This window comes from Mus musculus, chromosome 10 (assembly GCF_000001635.26).
Source record: "Mus musculus strain C57BL/6J chromosome 10, GRCm38.p6 C57BL/6J".
Taxonomy (NCBI): domain Eukaryota; kingdom Metazoa; phylum Chordata; class Mammalia; order Rodentia; family Muridae; genus Mus; species Mus musculus.
Window position 1 is genome coordinate 88669822 of NC_000076.6, and position 19353 is coordinate 88689174.

At 43.3% G+C, this 19353-nt stretch overlaps 1 protein-coding gene and 1 pseudogene across 1 annotated transcript; one reads left to right on the plus strand and one right to left on the minus strand.

The window, feature by feature from the left end:
• The first annotated feature begins 3200 nt into the window (after positions 1–3200).
• On the plus strand, positions 3201–3572 carry Gm29807 (annotated as a pseudogene).
• Positions 3573–5447: 1875 nt separating this feature from the next.
• Positions 5448–13202, minus strand: Spic (Spi-C transcription factor (Spi-1/PU.1 related)). The gene is made up of 6 exons (NM_011461.3): positions 13154–13202; positions 10658–10753; positions 10038–10134; positions 8703–8815; positions 7679–7787; positions 5448–6249 (listed from the first exon to the last, which is right to left on the minus strand). The coding sequence occupies exons 2-6, from the start codon at positions 10658–10660 to the stop codon at positions 5843–5845; spliced, it is 729 nt and encodes a 242-aa protein (NP_035591.3). The 5' UTR covers positions 10661–10753; positions 13154–13202; the 3' UTR covers positions 5448–5842.
• Positions 13203–19353: the final 6151 nt, after the last annotated feature.

The window sequence follows — 19353 nt, forward strand, 5'->3', positions numbered from 1 at the left end:
TTTGCTGATCTCTAATCTTTTATCAGCTCGAGAGATTAAAACATAAAACAAGACTTCATTAGCAGTGGGCTAAAGAGAGAGAGTGGGGCAGCAGTGCCTCCATGTGGCTGAGTTGTAGTATAGGAAACAATGACCCCTCACTACACACTTAAACCTGGGAGATTGAACTGCAAAATGATTTATGGTAGTTGGGGTCTTCAGAAGGTTATTATCACAGTGCCATTTTCCTTAGATCACTATTTCCTGGCATCACAGCCCATGATTGGAAGCATAGAGAAAACACAGGCAAAGGACAGCCAGGATAACGTGGGTGCATGCACACTTAATTATTGCCTGTCTGTGAGATTTATGTTTGATGTGTCTAACCATCTTGGAGTGGCCAGTTTGGGGGTAATTATCATATTCCCATTGTGTCAAGTACCGTCCTTTGTTTTAAGAACGTTTAAAATATCTATTCTGAAACAGACAAAGTATTTCTATTTTCAAGGTTTATTATTATGTTTGTGTATGTGCACGTATGTCTTTGTGAGTGTATGCCCTGTGTGTGCATGTCGACGGAAGCCAGAAGAGAGTGTCTAATCCCCTGCAGATGAAGTTACAGGCAGGTGTGAGATGTGTGGGTGCATTCTTTTTTTTTCAGTCCGGGTCCTTTATTTCTTTTTTTTAAACATTAGGCCATGAATTCGTATGGAATGGGCTCCAACAGCTCAGGCTCTTTTCCGTTAGTCCTCACAAAGTGTGCTTCTCTGGGTGGTGCAGCCTGGCGCCTCAGCTGTACCCAGGTGCCCTTGGCTTCCTTGTTCTTCTGATCTTTCTCCTTCACCAGCTTCAGGAAGCTGCCTCTGCTCTTCCAGAGCTTGATGCGCTCAGTCCGCACATTGGTCCCTTGGCCAGAATCTTGCCCTTAACTTGATTGTTCACAGTGATGCTCACAGTGTTGGCATCAGGACCTCCCAAACCTGTGACATCACATAAGCGACAGCGCGACCTACAGACCGGTTGTCCAGACAACGGCCGCCATATTCCCAGAATCCATCGGGCTCACCTCCCACCTTTACCTGCCTTACTTCCTTTTCCATTAAAATAATGGGAGAGCCTCTCCCTCCCTCTCTTTCCCCGTTGTTCTCTTTCTGCCGCCACCTTGTCTTTCTCTCCCAATAAAACCTCTTCTACGTGGAACTGTCTTGGCCTAGTGTGCTGTTGAGACGAGACCTGCCATTCTAACACATCACACAGCATGCTGGGTGACACTGTAGACTCTTCCGGTTTTGCTGCGGTGACACTTTGGGGCATTCTTTTTTTTTTTTGAACAGTGTGCATTCCCTTGATGTCTGTGAGATCACCCTTCTTGTAGATTTGCAAGTAACCAAAGGAACAACGTCATGGTTCCTAAAAGGCCTAGAGAACGTATACTGAGTGCCTCTCCTTTTTCCCTTTGTGTAGGTCATTTTGGTGAGTTACTGGAAGATGGCTACCACGGCCAAATGAGAAACAAACTCTTGGTTCCTCAGGAAGAGCTGAGCCATCTGACATATAAAATGTCACCATTAACTGTCACCTTACTGTGGACTAGAACATCAGGACTTGTCTAATTGCAACTCCACTTGTTAGCCTGCACCTAGCCAAACCGTATTTAAGGCCCCTGGGGACCCCATTCTCCTCTACTGCTAGGATTCAATGTTTTAGGTTTTATTAAAGTGACATATTTCATCTACTTCCTGAGCCTAACATTTGACTCACATGGTGTCCCATGCCTTTACTCCAGGCACTGGGAAGGCACAAGCATGTTCTTTCCTGTGTGCTTGAAGACAGCCAGGTCTACACAGTTCTAGGCCTCCCCCTGGCCTAGAACTGACATCGCCTCAAAAACAGATTTTTTTTTTAAAATCCAGGACAGCCAAGGCTACACAGAAAAAAAAAAAAAATCTGTCTTGAAAAACAATCAAACAAAAAACCCAAACTTAAACCAAACAGTTTTCTAAGGTTTGCCCATGTTGCAATATTTTATTGGCATGCATTAATTGCACAAAACCATGGGCTTCATTACTGCATTTTTACAGACAAGAGTATTAAGCATTGTAGAAAAGCAGACCTGATAAGTACACCTTCTAAAGCAATTTATTAGACTGGCTTACCTGATATGAATTGAGTAGCTCAAGAGTGGCTGTCTGCATGCGGCCCAGAGGCTAAGAAGCAGCAGCTTTCCAGTCCAAGAGCCTTGTCTCCAGCCCACATTGAGATACTGGGATCTGGGCAATGGCTGCAGTGGTCGTGGAGACAGGGGAGGATGCCTATGCTCCATCAAGTACGCCAAGCAAAGAAGCACTGCTGTCTCTTCAGATATCCATCTGGGTGAGGATCTTCACACCTACCTGCCCCGCCCTGCCCCACCCAGTTAATTCACCCCCCCCACCCCCACTAGAAATACCCTCTGGGCATACCTAGTGGATTCCAGATTAAATCAACATGACAACATTAACCATTACTTTTGGGTGTGGTGGTGCACGCCCTAAATCCCAGCTTTTTGGAAGGCAAAGGCAGGAGGATTCCGGTCTGTCTAGTGAGTGCAGGGACAACCAGGTTACGTAGAGAGACCCTGTCTCAACAAAACAATTGGTTATTACTGGTTATACTTACCATAGCCTTCCGTTTCTCCTCCTGCCTACTCTTGCTCCTTCTCTACCCTAACAGTTCCTTCTCTGCATGCATGTCTGTTCTGTCTTAACGCTGACTAGTATTCTACTATGTGTGCATGTTTATACATGTATATGCCATCGCAAATGGGAAGGCAGACATCTCTTTGGCATATGGATTTCAGCTCCTTTGGAAACATACCCAAGAGCAGGATTGCTGGATCATCTATAGTGGTCTATTTTTTAGTTTTGAGGAAAATTCCTACTTTTTTCCATGTCTGTACTAATTAGTGTCAACAGCATCTAAGTTCCCTGTTCTTCAAGACTAGTTAAAACTAATACAAAATAAATTTTGGGGCCGGGTTCCACATGCTGCAGCCCCTCGGCGCCCATGCTCTCAGCCTTGCTGCAGAGTTGCACAGAGAGGAGCCTGCTGGGTAACTGGACCCAGTTGCCTGGAGCCAGCCAGCTGGGCGTCCAGGACCCGGGGCCTGTGCATACTACAGGGCCCAAGCACTCACCTGACCTTGGAGGCCACCTTGACGTACCATACTGTACTGGCCCAGCATGGCTGCCCTGGACCCTGGGCCAGGCAGTGGTAGCATGGGGCCTGGAGTCTACTTCCAGAGTCCCCCCTGTGGCCTGCACGGAACAGTCCAGGGGGTATGGATGAGAAGTCAAGGGAAGATCACCATCAAGGAGGACCCCAAGCAGCTATGGAAGCGCCTCAATCTGGAGGAGTGGATTTTAGAATAGTTGAATCTAAGTCTGCCAGGAGGAGATCCCAGAGTTTGAGATAGATGTGAATGAACTCTTGGACTTGCGGCTGCTAGAGTCAAGGAGCTGTTAGTTGACTGTTACAAACCCACTGAGGCCTTCATCTCTGGCCTGCTAGACTAGATTCGGGGCATGCAGAAGCTGAACATACCCCAGAAGTAAGTAGAATTAAATATATAGATAAATAAATGTTGGGTCCTCAAGTGCACACACACACACACACACACAGTGTGTTACTATCTGAAAAAGAAATTAAGATGAAATCTCACACAATTAACAATTGAAAGCATTACTAGCATAAGATTATATAGATAAATAGAAAGATCTCTGTTGTCTCTCAACTTTCTCTGTATTGAAATATTCCCTTCAGGTTGGAGGCTTATTAGGACTCAAAAGTAAAAGGTACTTAGAAGTCTCAAGAAGTAAGCAAAAGCTTCAAGCTTACCAGAGTCACAAGACCACTCTGAAAGGGAAACAGTTGCTAGAAGAGGCAATAAGCTGCCTGCCAGTCATATAGAGAGCTCCATGGATACAGCTCTCAGAAGGAATCACCCTTTCCAGTGATGCAGCTACCTTTGAGTCACCCTTACTTAATAGCTTACTTTTACACAGTTCAGGGTCCAGCCTAGGGAATGGTGCCACCCACAGTGGGCTGGATCAAGTTACAATCCAGACAACTCCCACACTGAAATGCTCACAAGCTAACTTGATGTACAAAATTCCTCAACTGAGACTCTCTTCCCAGATGATTCTAGGTTGTGTAAAGTTAATGTTTAAATTAAACCTTACCTTCCTGCCTCAGTTTCCTAAAGAGCTTGAATGAATTGTAGGCCTAGGTCAATCTCAGCTCCCTAGGAATTCCTTAATTTGATCTAGTTGGCAAATTAAGACAAATCTGTTCCCAGTACAGAAAAAGGATCCTTATCTTGTATCTAAGAATCAACTCAAAATAGATTATATATAAAACCTAAAACTAACCAGTCCTGGTGACTCAAGAGACAGAGGCAGGTAGATCACTTTATTCAAAGCCTGTCCTTGTGTTCTACAGAGAAACTCAATCTCAGAAAAACAAACAAAAATAGATAAAAAAAAAAAAAACCTCCTCCAAACCTACTAGAACAGGAAAAGTTTCCTGACAGTGGGTTGAACATTAATTTCCTCAATATGACCCCAAAACACAAGTGCGTGCCTTTGATACCAGTGTGTGAAGAAGAACTGTGAGTTCCATCTAAGCCAGCCAGGGCTACAAAGTAAGATCCTATCTCCAAAACAAAATACTCATGTCTAGAATCAGAAAATTGCAAACTAAAGCCACAGTGATCACCTAACATTATTAGATTGGATTAGATTATAAAAAGACATTTCACTGTGATTTTAAGCCTGGAACATAAATTTTGGCACACCCTCTGTATTGCAGCACATGTTGAGTGAACTTTCCTCTGAGTACACGACAAGAAAGTGCTTCATTGTGAATCAGTGTAAACCTGGTGTCTTAGTCAGGGTTTCTATTCCTGCACAAACATCATGACCAAGAAGCAAGTTGGGGAGGAAAGGGTTTATTCAGCTTACAATTCCATACTGCTGTTTATCACCAAGGAAGTCAGGACTGGAACTCAAACAGGTCAGGAAACAGGAGCTGATACAGAGGCCATGGAGGGATGTTCTTTACTGGCTTGCTTCCCCTGGCTTGCTCAGCCTGCTCTCTTATAGAACCAAGACTACCAGCCCAGATGGTCTCACCCACAAGGGGCCTTTCCCCCTTGATCACTAATTGAGAAAATGCCTTACAGTTGTATCTCATGGAGGCATTTCCTCAACTGAAGCTCCTTTCTCTGTGATAACTCCAGCTGGGTCAAGTTGACACAAAACTAGCCAGTACACCTGGTATGGTGGCACATGCCTGTTATTTCATCAACTGAAGGACAGTCTAGGCTACTTGGCAAACCTTCTCAGGGCAAGCAAGCATCCACAAAATCATGAGCGCTGACATACTCTAGACATAAAGTGTTTGCATAGCAAGAGACAGTCTACAAATGCTTTCAGTTGCTTCAAATGCAATTGTTTATTTCAATTTATAAAATTACTAAGTGGCCCTATGCTGGTCTCCCCCACATTTTTCTGAAGACATTCTGGCTCCAGGATGTTCTTGGATACCCAATCCATGGACACTAAGACTTTATTAGAAATAGCAAAGTGTCTGCCGGAATTGTAAGTACCCTTCTGAAACATCTAGGTTTCTTTTAACACCAATATGTAAACACTGCCTGGAAGGTTCTCAGAAGTTCAAACATGTTCTGTGTCTCTCTGCATATTTTTCTGTTTTGTTGTTTGTTGTTTGTTTTTGCCTTCTTAGTGTGGAACCTGAAAAGTGCTTTGGAGACATTCTAGAGCTTGGCTTTTCTGACAGACACTAGCGAGGCAAGAAGCTGGGGTCAGCTCTGGTAACTGCCGTGAGCATAGTGATTTGCATTCCAGTGGTTTAAACTGAGGTAGCCCTGATCAGGTTGGCCATACTGAGGGTAGAAGAGGTCTTTTCCCAGGTAGTTAGCTGGAGCAAGTCTTTGGAGAACAGCCTCGCTGAACTGGTAGGTCAGCTTTCTCCGGATTTTTATGATCTCCCCAGTTCTGGCATAATTCCTCAGGGCTCTGGCCATCTTCTGGTAAGTCATGGGTTTCCGGTTGCCTTTTCTCTGCCCCCAGAGTTCAGCGAGTGTTTCTTTGTTTTTTGATATAAACTGAAAGATGCCTCTGGCTTTGTCAACCCACTGAATACAAGACACCATCTCTGAATTGCACAGGGATTCGAAAAGGTATTCAAACAGCCGAAGCTTTCTCCTGCCTGCAATGGTGGGGAGAAAAAAAAGAGACATCAACTTCTTTGTAGATTTCCTGGAAGGTCCCCTGGAAGGACTTCCTGAACCCCAGAAATGGAAAGCTGCAATGAGCCTGCTTACTCGATGACTTAAGAACAGTCATTGGCGGGCCTGAAAGATCCATGGGCCTCTTATAGTTTACATTGGACCTAAATGATATGGAAATTGTTTTTTTTTTTTTTTTTTTTTTTTTTTTTTAACTGTTCTCTGGGGAAAAGAAGGAAGCCTGGATTTCCTCATCTGGAGATCCATTTGAAGGCAGGCAGTCATCAGTCAGTTAAAGTTCGACCAGACCATAGTTTCACATCATGAAACATACAAGGGACTGGAGGGTTGACTTATGACCCTTGCTGTGCTTAAGACTTAGGTTCCGGGTTGGAGAGATGGCTCAGTGGTTAAGAGCACTGACTGCTCTTCCAGAGGTCCAGAGTTCAATTCCCAGCAACCACATGGTGGCTCACAACCATCTGTAATGGAATCCGATGCCCTCTTCTGGTGTGTCTGAAGACTGCAACAGTGTACCCATATTCATAAAATACTTAAATAAATAAATCTTTAAAAAAAAAAAAAAAAGACTTAGGTTCCATTCCCAGCACCCACAGAGCAGCTCATTACTGTCTTTAACTCCAGATCCAGTGCTATATAATGCTGTCATCTCTTCAGCCCTAAAGGTAGTAAGAAGGGGATTGGTAGTCATGACTTAGATTAAGTGGCTCTGGAGGAGTCATAAAATGCCCTGGAGTAGAAATGCCCCAAAAGTTTTCATACCATTGTTCATAAGCAACATTGTCCATTTCAGTTATGAAATCGGGTGCTAATGTCAGTGTCTTTCATCATGTAATCATTGGTGTCTGAAAATGACTAGGAAGGGAAACCCAGGAAATTAAAGTGGCAGTCATTTCTACTGGCTGCCAGGGTGGTGTGTGTGTGTGTGTGTGTGTGTGTGTGTGTGTGTGTGTGTCACTTTCTTCAAGAGTGTAACCATTAGTAGGTTGCCTATGGTTGAATAAATACCAAACACCCTTGGAGTGGTTCAATTCATGTTGTTTTAACAGATTTTTCTTGAGATAAAGTCTAGCATGTAGCCCAGGTTTGCTTCAAACTTGCAATCCTTCTGCCTCAGTGCTGGACCTATAAGCATGTACCGCCGTGCTCAGCTACAGATTAATATGTACAAATGTATTTCTGAATATTCTTTATTCCATCTGGCATGGCACTGTATGCCTGGAATCTCAGCACTCAGTATGCTGAGGCAGGATTGCAGGTTTGAAGACAGCTTGGTCTACACAGAGAGTAGCCAGCCTGGGCTACACAATGAAAGAGGAAAAAACCCGGAAAATACATATATGACATCCCCTTGAGCCCATGAGTATCAGGAGTGTCATAGCACCATACCTCTTCCTCCCTTTTGCTGGAAGAAGGGGGGTTGTACCAGCTGGCTTTCAGCTATGTTCTGTACGGATTGGTGGAAGCCTCCTTCCAAATACAGGTCTGCAGAACCATTCTATATACAAGACAGCGATGTGTTAAGTAGGAATTTGTCCTTTGGCCCCCCAATCAGTGACTGAAGACCAATGCTCCATTCTCAAAAGTGCTAAAGTCATATAGCATTCCAGGATGAGCATCAAACCAAGAGAAGGTCAGGGGGTAGAGGCTAAAGTTTGGCTTCTCTCCCTTGTGAAAGATGATTGTTCTTTCTTTGTTTTGCTTTGGTTGTCCTGAAATTCATTCTGTAGGCAGGCTGGCCTCAAACGTAAGAGAGCTGCCTGCCTCTTCTTGCTTCTGGAGTGCTGGGATAAAAGGCAGTGGTGATTATTCTTCTAAAGATGCTCAATGAGAAGAAAGAGAATATGAGGATGAGGGATGGCAGCTCACAACTAACTGTACCCCAGCAGCAAGAAGCCTACAGTGTTATGAAGGTAAACAAGATCTCCAGATTCAATGGACCAGGCAGCCCATATTTTACCTGGCAACCTGAGAAGAGGTTAAAGTTGGACCCCAAATCCCTTTTCTAAAGAAATGGTTTATAGCTGGGTGGTGGTGCCTTTAATCCCAACATTCAGGAATGAGGAACAGGTAGGTGGATCTGAAAGTTGAGGCTGGCTCAGTTTACAGAGTTAGTTCTGGGATAGCCAGGGTTACATAGAGAAACCCTGACTCAAAACAAAAATAATGTCTATAGTGGGAAGGACTCCTTGGAAGTTTCACCGAGGAGAATGTTGTACTTGTTTGGGGCCCTCTGTCTGTCAGGGGCTCCAGGTTATTGTTCAGACCCTTCCCAGCTTCCTCTCTCTGCTGCTATTTCCTTCTTTTACTCCTCTTCGCTCTAAACTTAATAAACTCACTCATTCTACAGCAAAAGCATGGCTGTCATGGGTCTTCCCATGCAGGGCAGTTGATCTCGGTAAAAGCTACTCACTGTTACACCTCTCCAGTCATAGAGGGGGTTCTCTGTGGGTGACATTCCATAGTAGTTAGCGTTGCCTCTGACGTGAGGATAAGGGTTAATGATAGCCATGTAATTTCTATTTTCTAAATAAAGACAGAACAGAAAGACATTTAGTAACTTTACACATGCGTTTATATATGAACACATCTGTAAGCAACCCAAGGTGACATCTATTCTATTGACTACTGCCTTTTAAGCTTTCTTACCACTTTGTATTTCTACCATGACATTTATCCCAGGAATTTTGTATTATGGACACTGTTCTTCATAACCCATTCCCTCTACGGAAAAAAAATATTCCATTCTATGTACCTATCTATAGTACCTAAGTGTCAGGCTGGAACTCCCTGAAATACTACTGTCTGTAAAACTCATTAGACAATATATTGCATTTCATCAAGATCAAAGAGTCGGTAGAATAGAAGTTATAATCTGTAGAATGAGTTAGGATAAAAATCTTTCCATGCAGACTAAGTCTTGGGTGAGTGGAAAGCCTGAAATATAGAACAAAAGTGTTTGTTGTTTTTTCTGGGCTGGGGAGATGATATACTGGTGAAAGCACTTGGCACAGAAGTGTAAGGATGAGTTCAGAACCCCAGAACCTAAGTGAAGTGCATCAAACATGTCTGTATCCCTCTTTCTGTGGCAAGATAGGGGGTAGAGTTAGGAGACTCTCCAGAAGTTCTTGGGTCAGCTAGCCTGGTATATGCAACTGTTTTGAGAATCTCATCCAAACACAGTGGGAGGCAAGAATGACACCCAATATTGTCCTCTGACCTCCACAATTATGGCACAGATAATATACATATATACACATATGCACACATACATATATATTGTTTTACAGGAAGCTATTCCTGGAAAGTCAGGATGATTTAATGAGTAATCATGTAGGCAGACTTTATGTTTACTCTGTCTGATTGAGACAATCTAGCTACATATCTCAGGCTGGTCTCAAGTAACGACCCCCTTGTCTTAGTACCTTTTACAGTTATTTTATGGATATGAGTGTTTGGCCTGCATGTGTGTGTACTACATGCAGGTTTACATGTGTGAGTACACATGTGTGTGAGCCTAAGTTAACTTCCAGATATCCACCATCCTTCAATAGCCCTGTTTTTTGAGATAGGGTCTCATTGGCCTAGAACTCATCAATAAAGGTATGTTGGTTAGCTCAGAAGCCAGGGGAAAACCACCCTTCCCCAGCTTTGCGAGTTTAGTAGGCTTCCTATTACTCTTACATATGTATGTGTACATGTCTGTCACATGTGTGCCAGGAGATGAGAGTAAATGACTTATTTTTACCTGAGGAGTATTGACTTTCTCCAGCTGATTGTTGGATCAATATGTCAATGGCGTCTTGAAATGTTTGCCCCAAACTGTCTTGATCAATACAACAAGTCTGTGGAAACAAATGGCAAATGCAGGCGTTCTGAGATGATTGTTAGGAGTTTCAACTTCAGCACCATGGACATCGTAGACTGGCTAAGTTGCCATTGCAGGATGCCCTGCTTTTCCCTACAATGCTCGCCAGTTTCGTGGGCTCTCCCAAGAAGAAGCTATAGCTATAGTCGTGACAATCAAAAGTGGCTCAGGGGTTGTCAAATGTGAGAGCCATTTTCCTAGTTTGGTTTTTTAAGTATTGATCTTTTAGTCTATAGAAATCATATTAATTTTATATAGTATGAACTTTTATATGGCATAATTAACAATTATGGGTTCAATCCCCCCAGCACTGCATAAACAGGAGCCTGATAGCTTGTGTCTTGTAAGCCAAGTGGAGGCAGAATGATCTGTGTTCGGTCAAGTTCGGTCCTGGTAACAGGGCAAGTACAGGGTCAACATGTGATACATTTACCCTGTCTCAAAAAGAAAAGTCATTAGTTTCAAAAATTAAGAATTTTTTTAAAAAAATGCCGACTGACCATTATTCATGAATTGAAGAGTCTTGGGTTGCGGAAATGTCAGCGAGTAAGCGCGTGCACACTGGCTTGCAGCAGGCTCTGAGTTCAATACACGTTCTGGGGAAGGCAGGAGAGAAAGACCAATTAAATAAAACAGTTCCAGATAGGCTAACATTTATTATTTGCCTTTTGCTTTGTTTTTGTTTTTATTTTTGTTTTTGTTTTGCGAGACAAGGTCTCAGCCTGTAACCTAGAATGACCTCCAATTCTCCTGCCTCAGCCTCTTGGGTGCTGGGATTACTGATATGGCCTTAAAAGAAAAGTAGTTTTTAATTTGATTCTAAATGAACACCTGGCCCAGGAAATGTTTTGGTTTAGTTTGGTTTTTGGGTTTTTTTTTTTTGTTTTTGTTTTTGTTTTTGTTTTTTTGAAAATGTTATGAATGCAAGATGCCACAATCTGAATATTTCACTTTTCTATCACTGTGTGTGTGTGTGTGTGTGTGTGTGTGTGTGTGTGTGTGTGTGTGTGAGAGAGAGAGAGAGAGAGGGAGAGAGAGAGAGAGAGAGAGAGCAGGCATGCACATGAAGCTGCTCTTGCATGCTTATGTATAGAGAGCAGAAGTTGATGCCCAGTGTCTTCCTCCGCCACTCTCTTCCTTACATAAGGAAGCAGGATCTCTCATGTGCCCCAGAGCTTGCTGATTGGGTCTAGTTAACCAGCTGGTGCCGCCTGTCTCATGTCTCGAGGTTACAGGAGGCTACCACACCCTGACAAACTATACTCGTTTGGTCTCTGGTACTAGGATAAAACACCCTGACCAAAGCAACTTGAGAGACAAGGCTTTATTTCATCTAACCTTCCTTTGACATCATCCAGGGTTGTCAGGACATACACCACAGAGGATGTACTTGTTCAGCTTGCTCGCTTTCTTACCTAACTCAGGACCACCTGCCGAGGGGGGTAGCATCACCTGCAGTGGTCAAAGCCCCTCTCACATAAAATCATTAATTAATAAAAAGATCTACAGGCTGACCCATAAGCCAGCTTAATTGAGACATTTCCTCAATTAAGTTTCTTCTTCCCAGATGACTTTGTACTCAGGCAGCAAAAACCTAACTAGTGGGAGTTCTGGAAATTTAAACTCTGGTCTTCAAGTTCACAGCAGAAGCACATTTGCCTGCAGAGCCATTGACTCGGCTCCTCTAACTTCTTAAATGTGAAGACAGCTGATGTTAATCACTGTCGCTGCGTAATTGATGACACAGAAATAACTGGAACATATTTAAGAATTCCAACGACTTATTTTATACACGGGGCATGGTGGTGTAGAGTTCCAGTAAACACTGGGTTTCTGTGAGTTAGAGGCTGTGTGTGACTTTTTCTTTTTTTCTCAAGGAAGAAAGATTCACGCTATTATTATCCCTTCTTGAGATTTGTATTTTCTCTAAGACACCGGTTGTCAGAGATGACCTTAAGTTCTCCATCCTCATGTGACTTGCTGAATGGTGTAACAAAGAAAAGCCACATAAGAAAGTGTGGGACTTTAACACAGATTACTTCATCATTAAACATAGGCTCAAGTTCTTACCCTGTAATCCTAGCTGATACTCTTTAGTATTACTTAATATTCAACATTTAATACTGATTAATACAGTGAGATGACAATACATCATCTTTGCACTAGATCACTTAAAAGAAAACATAAGAAGCCAGGCGTTGGTGGCGCACACCTTTAATCCCAGCACTTGGAAGGCAGAGGCAGGCGGATTTCTGAGTTCGAGGCCAGCCTGATCTACAGAGTGAGTTCCAGGACAGCCAGGGCTATAGAGAGAAACCCTGTCTCGAAAAAAAAAAAAAAAAAAGAAAGAAAAAAAGAAAAGAAAATGTATAAATTATAGTTTAGGCTATGTTCTTTTTTTGGGGGTGGGGTGGGGGGTGATCTCTTTACTCTTTTCACACAATGACAGTGTAGCCTGGTCTAAGATCACACACTCATTCTGTAGTCCAAACTGGTCTTAAACTTGCCAATCTTCTTGTATCAGCCTCCCAAATGCTGAGATTGTCGTCGTGCGCTAGCCCACCCATCAAATGAATACTATCAGTGTTAGGTATTTTTTAAAAAGCCATTCATGACTTTTAAACTATGACCTCACCCTGTAGTGCTGAAGGTTATTGTATTTTGAACTCACTCTTTAACAGCGCCTAGAGTATGAGAATAGAAGCAAACTCTTTTTACTAGCTCCCGAAAACAAGGTTTCTATGAACTGTAAATAAAGGAGCTTAATCAGTTTAATTAGAGTTTGTGTTATAAAGACCCACAGCCTCTACAGCCTCAAGCCTGCCTTTCCATTCCAAGCAGTATTTCAACTGATGATTCAGCTTTAGCTTATCAATGGCTTACTATTTCTCGCAGCGGAACAGACAGTAAAACAATAGCCCAAGAAACATTCATCCCAAGGAGAAAATGGAACACTTAATACAAAGGTTCAGGGAAGACATAAACTGAACACTTACCAGGAAAACCAAGTGGCGATATCTGTACTGAAATGTCAAGGACGCTATCAACAACACCCTGGCAGAGTCGCATTAAATAGCTATTTTTTAAGGAAGTGCTGCAAAGGGGATTTTTTTTAAAAGGCACAGTGCCTGCATAATTCTACTTCTTGATGTGACCAAGTAAGACACCAGGGGCTATTATTTTGAAAGGACATGTAATAGTTAGCATTCTCTGGGGCATTAGAATCAAACTCAAGGCTCAGCACCCAGTCCCCACAACATTCTCCCCCCCCCCCCAACACTCCACTCACTCCTCTGAGCTGCTAACTCCATCCAGAAACCTCTGACCTTAGCCACCCCTCTTTTCTCACTTATATCATCTCTCCCAGTTTTGGACTTCACACTCTAGACTATGGACTTCTTCTCAACAGCCTGCCTACGAGCCCTTTAGATCAGGCTCCCCACAATAAACCAGCACTTGATTGTAACCCTTCCTTTGAGACTTAGAGCCCCAGCCCCCACATGACAGCATTTGGTGTGACCAACCTAAAGCTTAGTTCTCACAGTTGACTCAAGAGGGAGTTTAAAGGAGACCTGAGACAAAGTCAAGACTCTTACGTTCAAACCTGATGAGCTACGTTCAGCTCCCAAACTTACAGAGTGGAAGAGAGAACTGACTCCTTCAAAAGACTAATTGTAGTATCACACTCAGTATCAGGCTTACGTACTACTCAGGAGAGGCGGGAGGACCACTGTACGTTTAAGAACAGCCTGGGCTACATCACATCACAAGAAGGAAAGGGCTACAACTCAAGAAAAGAAAGGAAAAGAAAAGGGGAGATGACTCAGAAGTTAAGAACACTGGCTGCAGACTGGAGAGATGGCCCAGCCGTTAAGAGCACTGACTGCTCTACCGAAGGTCCTGAGTTCAAGTCCCAGCAAACTACAAGGTGGCTCACAACCATCCATAATGAGATCTGACATCCTTTTCTGGTGACAGCTACAGTGCATTTACATATAATAAATAAATCTTTGGGCTGGAGCAAGCAGGGCTGGAGCTCAATTCCCATCAACCATATGATGGCTCACAACCATCAGCTACAGTGAGCTCTTCAGCTATAGTGTGCTCATCAGCTACACAGTGTGCCATCATCCACAGTGTGCCATCATCCGCAGTGTGCCATCATCCACAGTGTGCCATCATCTAGTGTGCCATCATTCACAGTGTGCCATCATCCAGTGTGCCATCATCCACAGTGTGCCATCATCCACAGTGTGCCATCATCCACAGTGTGCCATCATCCGCAGTGTGCCATCATCCACAGTGTGCCATCATCCACAGTGTGCCATCATCCACAGTGTGCCATCATCTAGTGTGCCATCATTCACAGTGTGCCATCATCCAGTGTGCCATCATCCACAGTGTGCCATCATCCACAGTGTGCCATCATCCACTGTGCCATCATCCACAGTGTGCCATCATCCACTGTGCCATCATCCACAGTGTGCCATCATCCACTGTGCCATCATCCACTGTGCCATCATCCACAGTGTGCCATCACCCACAGTGTGCCATCATCCAGTGTGCCATCAGTCACAGTGCGCCATCATCCACAGTGTGCCATCATCCAGTATGCCATCAGTCACAGTGTGACATCAGCCACAGTGTGCCCATCACAACCATCTGCCATCTGTACAGCTACATGGCGATGCCCAGCCCACCCTGCATCTCCTGGTCTAAACACACAAAGTGTGTGTCTGTGTGTGTGATAGAGAGAGAGATGGGGGGAGGATAAGAGAAGCAAGAAAAGGAGAAGGAGAAAGACCTAGAAATCTAGACTATTCTCTTTCCTTGGCATTGAGATTGCTTTACACAGAAGGGCACCTAAATGATCCACTCTCTGGATAGCTGATGTTTCTCAGATACTGCAGGCATGGATGAAGAGCAGCAAAGCTTACTTAGCTCTAAGGTTAGGTACACACCCTTCCCATGCATCCAGTTCACTTACCTGTCCAACACTGTGTCCGCCAGTGCAAGATGGGGACAAACTCCTCTGGCATCCTCTGGTTTGACTGACACAGACTTGACTTGGACCTACTTTTAAGCACTTTCCCATTTGGCCGGGGGACATCCAAACAAGCAAGTAAACAAAAGAATCAGTAAATCTTGTGGGTGGGAAGGTCAAGAAGGGCGTGTGCTCACCTTTGAGATGGAACAAGTTTCCTGCCTGAGACTGTCTGTCATGCAAATACAGTGAACAGCTCCTCTTATCAAATGTAGACTTTAAAGTAACAAAGTAGAACCCGAATCTCTCACGTTGGTTTATTTTTATTGGATCCCAAGCCCCACCAAGTCTTCCCCCATGTTGGAGACATACAGTTTTTTGTTTTTTGGTTTGTTTTTTTGTTTTTGTTTTTTTGTTTTGTTTTGTTTTGTTTTTCGAGAAAGGGTTTCTCTGTGTAGCCTTGGCCTGTACTTTCTCTTCTCATTATTGCCTCTTCTGATTCCTCCCAACCTTGGCCACCATCAGATGGTGGACATTTGAAACCCTCATGTAAAAGGGTTTTTTTCTTTTTGGTTTTGTTTTTTTTGTTGTTGTTGTTGATTGTTTTGGTTTTTTCGAGGTGGGGTTTCTCTGTGTAATCCTGGCTGTCCTGGAACTCACTCTATAGACCAGGCTGGCCTCGAACTCAGAAATCTGCCTGCCTCTGCCTCCCAAGTGCTGGGATTAAAGGTGTGCACAACCACTGCCCACCTAGTTGTGAGCCACCATGTGGTTGTTGGGAATTGAACTCAGGACCTCTGGAAGAACAGTCGGTGCTCTTAACCACTGGGCCAGCTCTCCAGCCCCATCTAAAAATTTTAATACAGATTTGAGACTAGGACAGTGGACTTCCCTGTAGGAACATCTCTTCTGAAGCACAGACTCCATGGCTGGAGAAATAGAAGACACAAATTGTAGCCAGAAAATCTACTTGAGAAGACAAAGACATGACCAGTGATCCCTGCAGTAAAAACAACTGATGGGAACACAGTTTCCTCTCTTGCTCCTCTGGCCTTCTCATTTCCTTTTGTTTTGTTTAAACTGTATCCACTTGTGAGATGGCTTAGCCAGTAGAACGCTTGCCTCCAAGCCTGATGACCTGAGTTCAACACTCTAGGACCTCTGCTCAGCTCCCTTGCTTCTGTCCTTCATGGTCCCTGGTGACTCCTCCCATCCGGCAGCATTTTAAATTAATGTAAGAGCACTAGGGCTTCAACAGAGTGTGGTGATACACTCAGAGTGATTCCCAGCACTCTGGAGGCTGACACAGAGAATTGCTTTAGTGATAGCCTCAAACAAACAAACAAACAAACAAACAAAAAATAAATAAAAGGGAAAATACATAACTAAACTAGCATAGACGTTGAGGACAGACCGGAGAAGCAGTCGGGCGCTCTTACCCACTGAGCCATCTCACCAGCCCCTCTTTTTTCTTTTCAAGTCTCATAATGTTTGGTCTAGGCTTTTATTTTATTACATTATGGTTTCTGATCTTGTTTCTTTATGAGGTCTCTCTGTGTGTGAATGCGTGTCTCTAGGTTATATATATTCTTATGCTTTTCCTTTGTTTTCTTTTTTTTTTTTTTTCAGGTGCCTGCTTTCTAATGAAAGGGTGTAGATTTTCGAAGTGGGGAGAATCTTTGGGGAGAGGAGAACCTGTAATCAGAATATATTGTATGAAAACAAAAACTAATTTCAATTAAAAATAATTAGTTATATAAAGACTTTTTTTTTTTTGAGACAGGGTTTCTCTGTATAGTCCTGGCTGTCCTGGAACTTACTCTGTAGATCAGACTGGCCTCGAACTCAGAAATCCACCTGGCTCTGCCTCCCAAGTGCTAGGATTAAAGGCATGCACCACCACTGCCTGGCTGACATACAGTTTTTATTTTTCCATTTATCAATATAAATATATATTTTGGAGATCTTTACTCTGTAGGCATTGTCTTGGGTCTAAGAGCCAAATCTCAGGATGAATTCTAATTAGGAAAGAATAAATATTCTCTAATCGGGAGAATAAATAAGGTATTTTAAAAAGTGGGCTTGGTAGCACATGCATTTGATCCCAGGATTAAAGGATTACAGGAAGATTTTCCTGTGAGTTGGAGGCTATCCTGGTCTAGGGAGTGAATTTCAAATAAACAACATATTGTAGCCTTCGGACCTGGTGCACATGCCTATAATCCCATGTTTGGATAACAGAACAACTGACTTCAAATTCAAAGCAGTTTAATCTTCAAAGCTAAGATTCTCTGCACATGAAGCCTCACAACTCTCATCCCCACAATTTGTGCAACTGAGGAATAGCTTGCCTTTGTCTTCGAGGCTAGTCTGAGCTACATAATGAGTTTCAGGCTTGTCTGGGTAACATTGCAAGACCCTGTCTTGCAAAACACAGAGAGAGGGGTGCAAAGTGGGGAAGGGACAGTGAGCAGGATGGAGATCTAGCATACTCAAGGTACAGAACAAAGGCTAGAGAATGGGTCGGGGGTGGGAAGGAAAGGTGAATAAGAAACAAAGTTGGTAGAGGATAAGGAGGCAGGAGCTAGCCCAGTCCCAAGGGTTCCACAGAAGCTGATCTTTTGTCTCAGACTTGGCAGCATTTTAATTAATTAATTAACTAATTAATTAATTTTTAAGGGAAAATGGTTTAATCTCATAAATCTACAGAAATATGCAAACAAGGTGAGCACCACTAAAACCCATCCCTGGTCCTAGATGCAACTTTTAGTCTAAGCAAGAGTTGAAGGACAGAGAAACCCTGTCTTGAAAAAAACAAAACAAAACACAACAAAAACAAAAAGGAAGCTATTATTAGTATTATTCACTGTCTGTAGAAACTTCACATCTCATGTGTGTAATTGTTAAAGACCTCAGCCAGTGTTTCATCAGTGTATTAGAGTCAGCGATTCTCATGACTTCAGGATGGAGAAGGAACAGTCCTTGCTCATTGTCCCTTTGAAAGTGAATGGTTGGCAGGGCAGGTCTCAGCCTCTTCTTGCTTGCAACCCAAAATCAATTCCTGTACTTTCTCTTCTCATTACTGCCTCTTCTGCTCCCTGCCAACCTTGGCCACCATCAAATGGCGGACATTTGAAACCCTCATGTAAAAGGGTTTTTGGGGTTTTTTTGTTTTTTGTTTTTAATATTTATTTGTTTACTATATATAATTACACTGTAGCTGTCTTCAGACACTCCAGAAGAGGGCATCAGATTTCGTTACGGATGGTTGTGAGCCACCATGTGGTTGCTGGGATTTGAACTCAGGACCTTTGGAAGAGCAGTCAGCACTCTTAACCGCTGAGCCATCTCACCAGCCCGGTTTTGTTTTTTTATGTTTATTGTTTTGGTTTTTTCGAGGTGGGGTTTCTCTATGAAATCCTGGCTGTCCTGGAACTCACTCTATAGACCAGGCTGGCCTCGAACTCAGAAATCTGCCTGCCTCTGCCTCCCACGTGCTGGGATTAAAGGTGTGCACAACCACTGCCCGGCTAGTTGTGAGCCACCACGTGGTTGTTGGGAATTGAACTCAGGACCTCTGGAAGAACAGTCGGTGCTCTTAACCACTGGGCCAGCTCTCCAGCCCCATCTAAAAATTTAATACAGATTTGAGACTAAGACAGTGGACTTCCCTGTAGGAACATCTCTTCTGAAGCACAGACTCCATGGCTGGAGAAATAGAAGACACAAATTGTAGCCAGAAAATCTACTTGAGAAGACAAAGACATGACCAGTGATCCCTGAAGTAAAAACAACTGATGGGAACACAGTTTCCTCTCTTGCTCCTTTGGCCTTCTCATTTCCTTTTGTTTTGTTTAAACTGTATCCACTTGTGAGATGGCTTAGCCAGTAGAACGCTTGCCTCCAAGCCTGTTGACCTGAGTTCAACACTCTAGGACCTCTGCTCAGCTCCCTTGCTTCTGTCCTTCATGGTCCCTGGTGACTCCTCCCATCCGGCAGCATTTTAAATTAATGTAAGAGCAATAGGGCTTCAACAGAGTGTGATGATACACTCATAGATTCCTAGCACTCTGGAGGCTGACACAGAGAATTGCTTTAGTGATAGCCTCAAACAAACAAACAAACAAACAATAAATAAATAAAATATAAATAAAAGCGAAAATACATAACTAAACTAGCATAGATGTTGAGGACAGACCGGAGAAGTAGTTT

Coding starts and splice junctions, on each gene's coding strand:
- Spic (NM_011461.3), bottom strand. Junction 7,788..8,702: donor ATGACTGGAGAGGTGTAACA/GTGAGTAGCTTT, acceptor TCTTGTATATAG/AATGGTTCTGCAGACCTGTA. Junction 6,250..7,678: donor CCAGCAAAAGGGAGGAAGAG/GTATGGTGCTAT, acceptor CCACCATTGCAG/GCAGGAGAAAGCTTCGGCTG.